Source organism: Myotis myotis, unplaced genomic scaffold (assembly GCF_014108235.1).
Source record: "Myotis myotis isolate mMyoMyo1 unplaced genomic scaffold, mMyoMyo1.p scaffold_m19_p_1, whole genome shotgun sequence".
NCBI classification, from domain to species: Eukaryota; Metazoa; Chordata; class Mammalia; order Chiroptera; family Vespertilionidae; genus Myotis; species Myotis myotis.
In genome coordinates, this window is record NW_023416313.1 from 129,534,685 (window position 1) to 129,551,192 (window position 16,508).

Here is a 16,508-nt window from a genome sequence, read left to right on the forward strand (position 1 = left end):
TAGTTAATAAATAAATAAATAAAACAGAAATACACATGCACACATGCACTCATTCATCCATATTGTCTTGGGAGGAGACAAATTTCTCAAGACCACTGTATTTGAGTGGGATATAATGAAAATCAATATAAAGGTACTATATACATATTTAGCTATTTTACACTAAGTAAATAATTTTAGCTGGTAAAGATATGCAAGTGTCTTGTATAATTGTAAATGATCAGACATATTAGAGAAGCTTTCTCTCTGATCTATATAGGCATCTGTCATTAGCATAGGACAATGGTTCTCAGACCTCTTGGGCATGAAAATCCCTGGGGTTTCTAGTTAAATATGCAGGCTTCTGAGTTCCATCCCCAGAGAATGAGACCGTATGCTTAGAAACATGGAGAAGAACAGGCCTGTCCACAGGGCCCACTGTACCTGGTAGATGGCCATGGCGCAGTGTTCCTGCAGCTGCTCATTCTCACTATTTAGGTTCTTTACCAGATTTTCAATTATCCTTTCTGCTTTGATTGCAGCTCGGTAGTTTTCCTAGTAATATGAATTTAAATATTTATGTATATATAATGTATGCACATAAGTATCTATTAAAAATTAATAATTACACTAAATAAACTTTCTTAGCAAATACACAAGTCCAAGGTTAACATATTGATATAACAATAAGAGAACTTAGTCAACATTTTCAAAAATAAATCCGGTCAGGGCACATACCCAGTTAACGGTTTCATCCCCTGTCAGTGACCCATATGGGAGGCAGCCAATCGATGTTTCTCTCTCACATCGATGTTTTCCTCTCTCTTTCCCTCTCCCTTCCTCTTTCTCTAAAAATCAATAAAAACAAAACAAAACAAAAATCAATAAAAACATATTTAAAAATAATGAACCACACAAATACCAATGTAATTAATGTTCTACTAGTTTGATCTTCTCTTTCTAATAGAATGCTGGCTTCTTGAAAAAAAAAATCCTTAGCAGTCATGATAACCTTACAAATTGTTTTTCAACTATGAAAATACATAGAAAATGAGAGCAAGGGAAGCAGAGTAGGCCTAGATACCTCTGATGCACATTCTTGTAAAGTCCCCACCACCGGAATCAGCATGTTTTCATGAGACGTCTTCAGCAACCGAGCCAACAACGGAATGCCCCCAGCCTTACGAATGGCTTCTTTATTCGCATAACTCTTACTGCAGCTCCATAGTGCCAGTGCCCCACAGCGAGCCACTTCCACGTCTCTGGCATCATACAGACTCGACTGAGCAGGTTCTGCAGAATTATGTGCACAGTCGAGTAGAGCGACCTAAAAGATAGATAAACACAGTGTAGATGGGAATCTTTCCAATAAAACTTAATGCATCCCATAATAGGTACAGGGTTGCTACCAAACTTTCCTTCATCAAAAATAAGAATATTTTTAAAAATTGACTTTCATGCCACACAGCGGTCAGTGAAAGCAAAGCAACAAAACCTTTCAAAACACCTTCCTTCAGATTTGGGAGCTTTTACAGTTCCTTCCCACAAGAAATTTAATCTCACCAAGACAGTATTTTCTTAATATGGCTCTAACATTTACATTAGTAAGATTTGTAAACCATGTACTCAGCCCTGTTATCTCAGAAAAGTAGACTCCTTATAGCCATGAAAAGTGAATGGCCTACGCACTGTTAAAACCATGAGACACAGCCCTCTACCTGCACTACCAAAACCCAAAACAAATGGCACAGTTGCCAGGACCCTCTCTTTGCTTTGCAATAACCAAAGTCACTGAAGACATTAAAGACAGGCAGTTTACTAGGTGTACCAGTTAATAAAGTGGATTTTTTTCAATAGATGGAGTTACACCTATGTTGATATATATGCAATTTGACATGCATGCTATTTTGTTGTATTGACAGCAAGCTTCAAAACTTCATGTCAAATTTTCTGAAGGTGTTAACATCATAGATATTTTTACACTTAAAAATGTGAAATTTTGTGCCAAAAAATAGCATTTGAGGGAAGTTTTAATTCATTTCCTTATTTTGAAGAAAAAGTTATCATATACTTCAGGAATCTTATGGTGAACACGCTCCATCTCAAGATACTTGTGAATGCTGGTTTAAATGCTTTAAAAGTGATGATTTCGATGTGAAAGACAAAGAACGTCCAGGTCAACTGAAAAAGTTTGAAGACCAACAATTACAAGTATTGGATGAAGATGCATGTCAAACTTAAAAACAACTTGCAGAAAGATTAAACATTGCTCAGAAAACCATTTTCAATCGATTACAAGCAATGGGAAAGATTTTAAAGGAAGGAAAATGGGTACCACATTAACTGAACGAAAGACAAATGGAAAACCAAAAAGTCATCAGTAAAATCTTGCTTCAATGGCATGAAAGTCTTTTTTGCATCGAATTGTGACTAGCGATGAAAAGTAAATTTAATTTCAGAATCCCAAATGCACAAAATCATGGGTTGATCCAGGTCAACCATCAACATCGACTGTAAGGCCAAATCACTTCAGAAAGAAGACAGTGCTCTGTGTTTGGTGGGATCAGGAAGGTGTGGTGTATGATGAGCTTCTAAAACCAGGTGAAACCATTAATACTGATCGCTACCGACAATAAATCATCAATTTGAACCACGCTTTGATCATAAAATGACCAGAATGGGCCAGAAGACACAGCAAAGTAATTTTGCTTCATGATAATACACCATCACACACTTCAAAATCAGTTAAGGACGCATTAAAAGATCTTCCCTGGGAAGTATTAACCCACCCGCTGTATTCACCAGACCTTGCTCCTTCAGATTACCACTTGTCCTGATCTATGGCACACACACTTTCTGAGCAGCACTTCAAAATGTACGAAGAAGTGGAAAATTTGGTCTCTGAATGGTTTGCCTCAAAACAAGAAAAGTTTTATTGGGATGGTACCCACAAATTACTTGAAAGATGGGGGAAATGTGTAGCTAGCAATTAATATTACTTTGAATGAAGCACTTTTGATGTTTCTCTGGAAATTATCGTGTTTCCTTTGATTACAAAATCTGCCGTTATTAACCAGTACATCTAGTATATGGATACAGCAGTATGGCAGGGTGCCCCATAAAGAAGTGAAACAGGGCCTCCCAAAGCTGGCTTTATCATATTCATGTCTACTCCATTCTTCTCTCTCTGCAGACCAAATTCCAGGGATACTACTCACATAATCAAGAACACCAAAAGAAGAGTCTCTGATTTCTAATTTTAAATTCCTGGGAGAGATAGTTCACGGTAGAATCAGCATGAGTCAGGTGGACACCCATGGTCTAATTCAGTGATGGTGAACCTTTTGAGCTCGGCGTGTCAGCATTTTGAAAAACCCTAACTTAACTCTGGTGCCGTGTCACATATAGAATTTTTTTGATATTTGCAACCATAGTAAAACAAAGACATATTTTTGATATTTATTTTATATATTTAAATGCCATTTAACAAAGAAAAATCAACCAAAAAAATGAGTTTGCATGTCACCTCTGACACACATGTCATAGGTTCGCCATCACTGGTCTAATTAGTACAGGCCAAGGAAGGACATGGGTAAGGCATATTTACATGGCTTTCAGGCATCTATTGGGGATAGGGTAGCAAGGTGGGGTAGAAATTCTAAGATAGTGGTATTGAATACATAGCAGACAGTTTAAAAGTTTCTATCTATTAGAAGTATTCCTCATTATCTATATAAAGTTCAAGATTTGTAGCTCATTGGATAAGACCCTGTGAGATGTCCACTGTGTTCATCTCTCACTGGTCATCCAACTTCACCTCTTACCACACAGCCCTTCTCACCCTAGGACTGGCCTCATTAAGCCACTTGTGGTTTCCAAGCATTCAATGTTGTTTCCAGCTCTGGGCCTTTATCAACACAACTTCATCTTTCCTGGTGTGTCTGCCTGACAAATACCTACTCACCTTCCAAGACTCAGCAAAGGCAATATCTCCTCTCCAGCCTTTCTTGACCTTCCTCTTCCAAATAGAGTCAATTGATTAGCCCCTCCTTTGTTCCTCCTCTATTCCCAGTACTGACTTCATTGAAATACCTAATACTCACCCTCTACTTATATTTTTGCCTATATCTCCTCTGTCCCACCACAATGAAAGCATGACATGACTTTGGTCAGGAAAATACCTTTATTTATATTCATAATTCCACCACCTAGATCTGTATTTGACACACAATTCAATAAATGATTAAAATGGTTTTCACGGAAAGGGCCAAGTGTGCTATATATACAGAGGAACATGAAAATAAGCCACAGTGCTAACAGCATTAAATCCTGCAATATGTCCAGGCCTGATGCATTCTTCCTGCTTACTCAGACTCTTCTGCATAGTCTTCTATCACGTGTGCCTCTCCAGAGCCTGACCTATGTTATTAAACCCACTGTGGCCTGTCTGCTCTTGACCTCAGTTCTCTTGCTGGGATGCCATAACCAGCCTACAGTTCCATCTCTGCATTAGTGATCTCCCTCATTTCCAGTTTTAGTTGGGGACTCCATCCTCTACACCCATAGCTGTCAAACCAAAAGTGGACCCCCAATTCTAGTCCTTCCCAGATGTGTTTTCAACACAGTAATTGCAAGTTTATTATTAGCCTATTCATCATTGTTTTTTCCTGTACCTACTTAGCTATTATTTAAAATTAAATTGTATGTCATTATCTTGACTAGATTAGTGCCACTGTTCAAATTTCAGGCCCCAAAATGTGATGTATAAGACTCCCATAAAAAACATATTTTAGTTTTAGTCTACAGTTTCTGACAATTCAATGAGAGTAGTGTCAGTGGAAAGCCACATCAGCCTGCCATTTAATTTCATTAGTTAAGTAGAATAATGATAATCATAGTAATAATTGCCACTTCCCCAAGATTTTATTATGGAAATTTTCAAACATACACAAAGAATGAAAAAATTGTAAAGCAACTGTACAACATCCATATATCCATCATCTAGGTTCTCTAATAAACATTCTGTCATATTTATCACATAGCTAGACATCTATTCATCCATCTATCCATTCATAAGTCCACTTATTTCTGAAGCAAAAAATTATAATTTATAGTACTCTAGAGATTACAAATAAAACACAGAATCTCTTTTAGTAAATTTCAGAACACTTTTCACTGTGCATATATTCACATTAAATCCACATTAACTCAATATATAATTATTACCCCTTTGTATGTGTAAGGTATGGGACTAAGTGCTATGGGTGACACTAAAATATATAAGATTTGGCTCTCATCTTAAGGAAGTTAAACTACAGAAGTGATGAATACAAGCTGTGGGGGAGACATGAGATCTGTTGATAATTCCTAAGGAGGGTGGAAATGCATTTCCATATTGCACTTTATTAAGGTCTTCCTGTCACGGCAAAGGTATTGCGCAGAATGATAACCTTTATCTTTCAGTGACAGTTGTTGAAATAATCATCCTATCTAATAAAAGACAAAAAGGGTAATTAGCCGTACCTCCGCTACGCTTCCCATTGGCTAATCAGGGTGATATGCAAATTAACTGCCAACCAAGATGGCGGCCAGCAGCCACGCAGCTGAAGCAAGCAGGAGGCTTGCTTGCTCCAGTGATGGAGGAAGCCAAGGTTCCCGGCCTGCCGTGGCCCGGCTCTGAGCCTGAAAGCAACAATGTTTCAATTATAGAAGCTAAACAAACCCCAGATACCTGCTTTTAGCTGGCCACAGCCTCAGAGCTGGGAGCGCCAGTGATGGCAACAATGTTTCAATTATAGAAGGTAAATAAATCCTAGAAAAAAAAAAGAAAAAAGAAAAAGGAGAGGCTGGGAGCTTCAGTCCCGGCCAGCCTGAAAACGGCCCTCAGCCCCTCACCCAGAATGACCAGGCACCCCAGTGGGGACCCCCACCCTAAAGGGGGTGTGGCCAGCTTGAAAACAGCCATCAGCCCCTCATCCAAGCTGGCCAGGCACCCCAGTGGCACCTCCACACTGAAGGGAGTGTGACTAGCTGCAAACAGCCATCAGCCCCTCACCGAGGCTGGCTGGCACCCAAGCGGGACCCCCACCCTGATCTGGGACAGCCTTCAGGGCAAACCAGCTGGCCCCCACCCATGCACCAGACCTCTATCCTATATAATAATAGGGTAATATGCAAATTGACCCTAACAGCAGAAAGACTGGGAATGACTGGTCACTATGACACACCCTGACCACCAGGGGGCAGATGCTCAATGCAGGAGCTGCCCTCTGGTGGTCAGTCGCTCCCACATGGGGGAGCTCTGCTCAGCCACAAGCCAGGCTGATGGCTGCCAGTACAGCGGTGGTGGTGAGAGACTCTCCTGCCTCTTCAGCAGTGCTAAGGATGTCTGACTGCAGCTTAGGTCTGCTCCCTGCTGGCAAGTGGACACCCCCTGAAGGTTGCCAGGCTGCCAGAGGGGTGTCTGATTGCCATCTTAGGCCCAATCCCCCGGGGAGCAGGCCTAAGCCAGCAAGTGGTCATCCCCCAAGGGGTTCCAGACTGTGAGAGGGCACAGGCCGGGCTGAGGGACCACCCCCCCAGTGCACAAATTTTTGTTTACTGGGCCTCTAGTTTTTATTATAAAAGTAATCTACACTAAGAAAAGAGAAACATGCAAATTGTTGTCACTCCGCTACACCCACCAGCCAATCAGGATGAGTATGCAACTTAACCAAACAAAGATGGTGGTTAATTTGCATATGCAGGCGCAGAGCAAAGACTGAAGGCAACTGAAGACTGAAGAGGCTTGGCTTCTCCGCTGCAGCCAGAGTGGAGAAGCCAAGCCTCACTGCTGAAGCCGCAGCGGAGAAGCCAAGCCTCGCTGCGGCAGGCCCAACGGCCTGGGTCCCAGGTGCCGGAAGAAAACCGGTGCCAGCAGCCAGGGGAAGGAAGGCATATTGCAGGAATCTTCGTGCAATGAGTCTCTAGTACTTCTATAACAAACTGACATGTATTTGAAAATAGGAAGAAAATTTGGTAATCATTTCATAGAAAACTCCTGTCAACAATTTTCTGTGTTTATTTCAAGTGTCTTTTCTATAATTTTTAGGTAGACCTTTAAAAATTGGATGAGAGGTACCATTTTTTTAATCCTGTTATGATCTTATATTACATTAAATATTCATTTATCCTTTGTTCCTAAATAAACATCTAAAATACACCACTGATAACATTTACAGGGAACTCACACAACTTAATAAAAGGAAGATAAATGATCCAATAAAAAAATGGGCAACGAACCTAAATAGATACTTTTCGAAAGAAGACAGAAGGAAGGCCAAGAGACATATGAGAACATGTTCAAAGTCACTAATTATTCAAGAGATGCAAATCAAAGCGACAATGTGGTACCATCTCACACCTGTCAGATGGCAATCATCAACAAATCAACAAACAACAAGTGCTGGAGAGGATGCGGAGAAAAAGGAACCCTCTTGCACTGCTGGTGGGAATGCAGACTGGTACAGCCACTGTGGAGAAGAGTATGGAATTTCCTCATAAAACTAAAAATGGAACTCCCATTTGACCCAGTGATCCCACTTCTAGGAATATATCCCAAGAAACTAGAAACACCAATCAGAAGGGATATATGCACCCCTGTGTTCATAGCAGCACAATTCACCATAGCTAAGATCTGGAAACAGCCTAAATGCCCCATTTCTAATCCACTCAGCAGATGAGTGGATTAGAAAACTATGGTACATCTACACAATGGAATACTACGCTGCTGTAAAAAAAGAAGGAATTCTTACCATTTGCAGCAGCATGGATGGAACTGGAGAGCATTATGCTAAGTGAAATAAGCCAGGCAATGAAAGAAAAATACCACATGATCTCACTCATTTATGGAAAATAAAGAACATTATAACATGATGAACAAAAAGATAGATACAGAGGCAGTAAAGCATCCAACAGACTGTCAAATTACAGCGGGAAGGCTGAGGAGTGTTGGGGAGTGGGGGAAAGAGGTCAACCGAAGGACTTGTATGCATGCATATAAGCACAACCAATGGACACAAGACACTGGGCGGGGGTGGGATGAGGGCATGTGAAGAGGGTAGGGGAGGCTGGGGGAAGGTCAATGGGAAAAAAAAAAAGGAGATATATTTACTACTACGTGTAATACTTTAAACAATAAAAAATAAGTAAATAAAATACACCACTGATAGAGCTTCAAATAGGCATTTCTTATGGATATACTGCAAATTATTTTATTAATCTCATATTGCAAAACAAGTGTTTTCAGTTGGCACTCTTATGTGTAACAATAAGATGAGCCTCTAACTGTCACCTTGGGGACAATCTTCATGGTGATATCACCACATTGGAGGGAAGGCTACCAGACTGCTTTCTACTGCACAGGCTTTCACCACCCCTCACCAACACTGCACACAGACATGAATGTATCCCTATGAATGTGATAGGTGAGAACTACGACGATTTTTAAAATTTGTATTTCTTTGCAAAGTAAGGTGGAACATGTGTTTTGCCACTTGCTAATATAAATACACAAAAATAATTTTCAAGGACTTGGTGTATCCAAAGAAGATTCTCAGAACATGCCCTGTGGTTATCTAATGTTCGGGAGTGGCTAGAAAGGACAGCTTGGAGCTGACATTTCCATGCCAGCTGCTGTGCTGCTGCTGCTGACGTCAGTGGTACTCACCAGTTTAGTGATGCCCCCATGGTGTCTCACTGCCCACCTGGCTCTTCTAAACTTGGCAACATTCGCAATTGTCTCAGCTGCCAAACATTTCAGACTCTTATGTGGAGAATCAAGTATATTAACCATAATTGGTAAGCCCCCAAGGTCAACAATATTACGTCTGATTTGAGGATTATGACTGATTTCCTTCAGGATTTTTAATGAACCAATCTAAATGAGAAAAAAAAAGGTTATAGATGAATGTGTGCTTAATACAGAACCAGTGCTATATTTTTTAAAATTCCAAGCCTACCAAAAATCCTTCCCCAATTAAGTTTTTAGAGAAAAAAATTTCTATTTCTAGGTGTTACACATAGCCTATATATTTCCCTTTAATTATATAAACAAACACTCATCATTTAAAAAGCAGACACTAATGAAAAGAACCAGATAGAAAAAAGAAAAGCAGAGAGATGAGAAGAGCAGCCAACAGTAGAAGTAGCAAATTACCTTAGCAGTAATAATAGCAGATAAGGAAGAACCAGGCAGTAGGAGTAGCAGACACCTAGCACTAAGAAGAGACCCATGAGAAGGTATAAAAAAGGTTCCTCATCCATTGTAACAAAGCCACTCACCTTACATTTGACTTCATCTGTATCAAGTAAATTGATTAAAACTTCAAGGCCTCCAACATCCCTGATTGCCAACTGGCAGGTCTCTTGCGCTAAGTTGAAATCCTTCATTGAACACAATGCAATCACTGTAGCTGTCTGATTTCCTCCCTGTGAAAACACCATGCCACAGAAAGGTTAAATAAGATCATTCTCTACACAGTTATGATCCATGAACGGGGAAACATGTCTCCCATACACATGGCACATTACTTTTTTTAAAAGTCTCTGAGCAGGTTATAATGTGTTAAATGAACCATGCAGAGCTAAAGCACAAAAAAAGCTGTTCAGTGTTTTAAAACATTATTCCAATTAAGCATCAACATTTAAAGGTGGTCTGTGTGTTTTAAACAGCTACAACATTAGGTGGTATTAGTGTATTCAATATGCAAAGGGCAAACCTTGAGAGAGCGACTAAGGAATGTAAGTTTTATGCAGAAGTAACAGGCGGTTCCTGTAGTTCTCAACAGTATACTCTGCTATGCAAACCATGTCTGAAAATTATTCTTACAAATATGCATATGGCCTTATATATGTGTGTACATTCTTACAACTGGGAAAACATGGAGAAAGGGAAACCATGTGGGAGACAGTACAACAATCCATATTGAGAACAAAAGAAGGTACAGTAAGGGCAGTAGGGTTGTGAAAGAGGTAGCAATTTTTTAAAAATTGAATTTATTAGGTGACATTGGTTAATACAATTAATAGGTTTCAGGTATACAACTCTATAATATATCATCTTATATTGTATTGTGTGTTCACCACCTCAAGTCAAGTCTCCTTCTATCATCATTTATCACCCATTTGTACTTTTTGTAGCTAATGATTTATGTATGGTAAGTAGAGGGTAGTATTGCCTATAGACGTGGTCAGCAAACTGCGGCTCGCAAGCCACATGCGGCTCTTTGGCCCCTTGAGTGTGGCTCTTCCTAAGCCTTAGGAGTACCCTAATTAAGTTCATAAGAATGTACTTACTTATATAGTTTAAGTTTAAAAAATTTGGCTCTCAAAAGAAATTTCAATCGTTGTACTGTTGATATTTGGCTCTGTTGACTAATGAGTTTGCTGACTACTGCACCATCTTCGACATCCCCAACCCCCTTTCCCTCTGGTAATCACCATACTGTGTGTCTGTGAGTTTTGTTTATGTTTTATTTTGCTTTGCTTAATCCCTCCATCTTTTTCACCTCTCCCTACAGCACCTCTCCCATCTGACAGCTGGCAGGCTGTTCTCTTTATTACTCTGTTTCTATTTTGTTTGTTAGTTTATTTTGTCCTTTAGGTTCCACATATAAGTGAGATCAGGTGATATTTATCTTCCTCATACAGGCTTATTTCACTTAGCATAATATTCTCCAGGTCCATACATGCTGTCGCAAAGGGAAAGATTTCCTTCTTTTCTACAGCCAAGTAGTATTCCATTGTGTAAATGTAACCAGCTTTTTTATCCACTCATCTATTGATGGACACGGGCTGCTTCCAAATCTTGGCTATTGTAAATAGCGCTGCAATGAACAAAGGTTTACATATGTTCTTCAAATTAGTATTTCAGGTTTCTTGGGATATATTCCCAGAAGTGGAATTGCTGGATCCATAATTAATTTTTGAGGTAACTCCATACTGCTTTCCACAGTGGAAAGCCACTGTATTCCAACCAACAATGCACAAGGATTCCCTTTTCTCCACATCCCCACCAACACTTATTTGTTGACTTATTGATGATAACCATTCTGACAGGTGTGAGATGATACCTCATTGTGGTTTTAATTTTCATTTCTCTGATGATTAGTAACATTGAGGATCTTTTCGTATGTCTATTGGACATCTATCTGTGTGTTCTGTTCAGAAAAATGTTTATTCAGGTCCTTTGTACATTTTTAAATTGGATAGTTTGTTTTTTGGTGCTGAGTTTCATAAATTATAAAGTTTGGATATTAACCTATCAGATACCATGTCATTGGCAAATATGTTCTCCCATTCAGTGCGTTCTCCTTTTTATTTGTTGATGGCTTCCTTTGCTCTGCAAAAACTTTTTAGTTTGATTAAAATTAATAATTTTAAATTTATTTTTTGTTTCCCTTCCCCAAAGAGATATATATAAAATAAAATATTGCTACAAGAAATGCTTTCTTCTAAGATTTTTATGGTTTTGAGTCTAACATTTAAGTCTTTTATCCATTTTAAGTTTATTTTTGTGTAGGATGTAAGAAAGTACTCTAGTTTCTTTGTGTGTGTGTGTGTGTGTGTGTGTGTGTGTCCAATTTTCCCAATACCATTTATTGAATAGACTATCTTTACCCCATTGTATGTTTTTGCCTCCTTTGTCAAATACCAGTTGACATAAAGGTATGGGTTGATTTCTGGGCTATCTATTCTGTTCCGTTGATCTATATGTCTGTTTTTATACCAGTACCATACAGTTTTGACTACTATGGCCTTGTACTATAGCTTGATATAAGGTACTGTGATACCTCCAATTTTGTTTTTCTTTTTCAAGATTGCTATGACTATTTGGGCTCTTTAGTGGTTCCATATAAATTTTTAGGATATTTGTTCTAGTTCTGCGAATTATACCACTGGTATCTTGGTAGGAATTGTGTTGAATCTATAGATGGCTTTGGGTAGTATGGACATTTTAAAGATATTAATTCTTCCTGTTTATGGATGCCTTTCACTTATTTGTGTCTTTTTAAATTTCCTTCTTCAGTGCCTTTTAATTTCCCCAGTCTAGGTCTTTTACATCCTTGGTTAAATACATTCCTAAGTATTTTATTATTTTTGAAGCAATTGTGAATGGGATTGTTTTATTAGTTTCCCTTTCTGATAGTTCATTATTGGTGTATAAATATGCAACCAATTTCTGGATATTTATTTTGTATACTGCTACATTGCTAAATTCATTTATCAGTTGTAGTAGTTTATTGGTAGAATTTTTAGGATTTTTTATATACAGATCATGTCATCTGCAAATAATGACAGTTTCACTTCCTCCTTTCCAATTTGGATGCCTTTTATTTCTCCTTGTGTGGCTGCTGTGACTGGGACTTCCAGCACTATGTTAAATAAGAGTTAAGAAGGCAGACATCCATGTCTTATCCACAATCTTAAGGAAAACATTTGTAGTTTTTCCCCACTGAGTATGTTGGCTGTAGGTTTGTTACATATGGCCTTTATGACATTGAGGTATATTCTTTCTATTCCCAGTTTGCTGAGAGTTTTTATCATAAATGGGTGCTGGCTTTTATCAAATGCTTTTTATACATCTATTGATATGATCATGTGATATTTATCCTTCATTTTATTTATGTGGTGTATCACATTTATTGATTTGTGGCTATTGAACCAACCTTGCACCCCTAGAATAAATCCCACTTGATCATGGTGTATGATCTTTTTAATGTATTACTGGATCTGGTTTGTTAATATTTTGTTGAGAATCTTAGCATATATGTTCATTAGAAATATTGGCCTGTAATTTTCTTTCTTTGTCATGTCTTTGTCTGGTTTTGAAATTAGGATAATGCTGGACTTGTAAAATAAGCTTGGGAGTCTTCCCTCCTCTTGAATGTTTTGGAACAATTTGAGGATAGGTATTAGTTCTTCTTTGGGTGTTGAGCAAAATTCACCTATGAATCCATTTGGTCCAGGACTTTTGTTTGTTGGGAGTTTTTGATTATTAATTCAATTTCACTAGTTGTCATTTGTTTAATTATATTCTCTGAATCTTCCTGATTCAGTTTTGGAAGATTGTATGTTTCTAAGATTTAATCAATTTTGTCCAGATTGTACAATATGTTGGCATATAGTTGTTCATATTTTCTTACAATCCTTTGTATTTCTTTGGCATCAGTTATTATTGCTCCTCCTTCATTATTTTATTTTATCTCTCTTTTTTCCTTGGTGAGTCTGGTTTGTCAATCTTGTTTATCATTTCATAGAACCAGCTCTTGGTCTCTTTAACCTTTTTTATGTGGTGGTTTGTTTTTTTTTTAGACTATTTCATTTATTTCTGCTCTGATCTTTATTACTTACTGCCTTCTACTCATTTTGGGCTTTGTTTCTTATTCTTTTTTCAAGTTCCTTTAAGCATAAAGTTACATTTTTTATTTGATATTTTTCTTGTTTTTTGAGATAGGCCTGTGATGTTATAAATTCCCTCTAAGGACTGCTTTTGTTGTGTCCCATAGATTTTTGGTTGTTGTGTTTCATTCTCATTTGTTTCAAAGAATCTCTTGATTTCTTCCTTGATTCATTGTTAATCCATTTATTTTTTTTAAAATATATTTTATTGATTTTTTACAGAGAGGAAGGGAGAGAGATAGAGTTAGAAACATCGATGAGAGAGAAACATCGATCAGCTGCCTCCTGCACATTTCCCACTGGGGATGTGCCCGCAACCCAGGTACATGCCCTTGACCAGAATCGAACCTGGGACCTCTCAGTCCGCAGGCCGACGCTCTATCCACTGAGCCAAACCTGTTTTGGCAATCCATTTATTATTTAGTAGCATGTTATTTAGTTAGCCTCCATGTCTTCGTGTGTTTTTTGGGGTATTGTTTTCTTGTTTTGGTTTCAAGTTTCATAACATTGTGGTCAGAAAAGATGCTCGATATAATTTCAATATTCTTAAAATTATTGAGACTTCTTTTGTGTCCTATCATTGGTCTATCTAGAAAATGTTCCATTACACTTGGAAAGAAGCAGAGTATACTCTGCTGCTTTGGGGTGAAATGCTCTGAAGGTATCAGTTAAATCTATCTGACCTAGTGTATCATTTAAGGTCATTGTTTCCTTGCTGATTTTCTGTTGGAAGATCTATCCATTGATGTCAATGGGGTGTTAAAATCCACTACTATGACACTCTTACTGTCAATCTCTCCCTTTATGTCCATCAAAATTTGCTTTACATATTTAGGTGCTATGTTGGCTGCATGAGTGTTTACAAGGGTTATATCCTCTTTTTGGAATAATCCCTTTATCATTATATAGAGTCCTTCTTTGTCTCTTACTATAGCCTTGGTTTTAAAGTCTATTTTGTCTGACAAAATATTGCTACCACAGCTTTTTTTTTTTTTCATTTCCATTTCCATGAAATATCTTTTTCCATCCCTTTACTTTTAGTCCATGTGTACTTTTCAGTCTGAGGTGGGTCTCTTGTAGACAGCATATATATGGGTCTTGTTTTCTTATTCATTCAACTACCTTGTGTCTTTTGATTGGAGCATTAAAGCCATGTACATTTAAAGTGATTACTGATAGGTATGCATTTATTGCTAGTTTATTTTTTATATGCAATTCTATTAATAACTGGTGATAATGTAATGGGTAGCTGAAAGAGAAAAAGACAAAGCTTCACATGACCACCTGACGTTTATAGACAAATAAGCCATACACTGCATTATATGGGATATGGAAGCTGAAGGCCTGTTCAAACACCTTTGCTCTCTGCAGATACCAAGAAAAAATGTCTCCAGTTCGCACAGGAACACAGGATTGGACAGTCGAGCATTGGAAAAAGTCATGTGGTCTGATGAATCAGGTTTCCAGTTGCATCATGCAGATGGCAGAGTGAGAATTTGGTGGAAACAGCATGAAAGCATGCACCCCACATGCATGAGTACAACCTTTCAAGCTGGTGGGGGCAGTGTTATGGTTTGGGGCATGTTTTCCTGGCATGATTTGGGCCCTTAAATTCATGTGGAACAACGTGTGAATAGCACAACAAAGTATCATTGCTGATCAAGTTCATCCTGTCATGTTGATGGCATATCCCAATGGAGATGACTTCTTCCAACAAGACAATGCACCATGCCATGGTGCTCCTATTGTGCATGAGTGATTTCAAGAACATGAGGGAGACTTTACCTTACTTAGGTGGCCCCCACAATCACCAGATCTCAATCCAAATGAGCATTTGTGGGACGAAGTTAAAAGAGCATGCCACCCACCCCTGGTTCCCCATCCCAGCCCAGAGCCTGGCCCTGATCAGGTGATCGGGGCCTACTGGCCAGGGGGAGGGATCACAGGATGTTGGCCAGCCAAGGGGAGGGACCACGGGAGGCTAGCCAGCCAAGGGAGGTTGGCTGTGGGAGTGCACTAACAAGCAGGGGGAAGCTCCAGCATTGAGCATCTTCCCCCTGGTGGTCAGTGTGCATCATAGCAACCGGTCATTCCAGTTGTTCGGTTGTAAAGGATATATATATATATCCCATCTAATAAAAGAGAAACATGGTAATTGGCATACGACCGCTACCCTTCCCATTGGCTAATCAGGGCGATATGCAAATTAACTGCCAGCCAAGATGGCGGCTGGCAGCCAGGCAGCTTGAAACTAATATGAGACTTGCTTGCTTCAGTGACGGAGTAAACCAACGTTCCCTGCCTGCCTTGTCGTCCTCTGAGCCTGCAGTTTGAAACATTGTAACAAATATAGAAGCTAAACAAAACCCCAGAAACCTGCTTTCAGCGAGCCGGGATCTCAGAGCTGGAGTTATACATTGTTTTGATTATAGAACCCAAACAAACCAGATACCTGTTTTCAGCAGCAGAGGCCTCAGAGCTGGAGCCAGAGCTAAAGCTGGCCCAGAATAAAAAGAAAAAGAAAAATAGGAGCAGTTGGGAGCTTCAGCCCTCAGCCCCTCACCCAGACTGTCCAGGAACCCCAGTGGGGACCCCCACCCTGAAGGGTGTGTGACCAGCTGCAAACAGCCATCATCCCCTCATCCAGGCTGGCCAGGCACCCCAGTGGGGACCCCTACCCTGATCCAGGACACCCTTCAGGGCAAACCAGCCAGCCCCACCCATGCACCAGGCCTCTATCCTATATAGTAAAAGGGTAATATGCCTCCCAGCACCAGGATCAGCGTGACAGGGGGCAGCGCCCAAACCCCCTGATCGCCCTGCGGCTCTGTGTGTGACAGAGGGTGGGGCCACAACCTCCCTATCCACCCTGCTCTGTTCATGACAGGGGAAGGCGCCCCAATCTCCTGATCAGCCCTGCTCTGTGCCTGATACAGGGGAGCTCCCCAACCCCCTGATTGACCAGCGGCTCTGTGTGTGACAGGGTGCGGCGCCCCAACCCCCTGATCGGCCCTGCTCTGTGTGTAACAGGGTGCGGTGCCCCACCCCCCCACACACAGGCCCTGCTCTGTGTGTGACAGGGTAGAGCC

The 16,508-nt window shown here is 39.7% G+C and overlaps 1 protein-coding gene across 1 annotated transcript in view; it reads right to left on the reverse strand.

The window, feature by feature from the left end:
* ODAD2 (outer dynein arm docking complex subunit 2) overlaps window positions 1-16,508 on the reverse strand; it is a 206,664-nt gene that overhangs the window by 141,324 nt on the left and 48,832 nt on the right. The window contains 4 exon segments of the mRNA XM_036337850.1: window positions 424-534; window positions 1,064-1,306; window positions 8,687-8,896; window positions 9,301-9,447. Of these exon segments, the coding sequence (XP_036193743.1) occupies window positions 424-534; window positions 1,064-1,306; window positions 8,687-8,896; window positions 9,301-9,447 (711 nt within the window).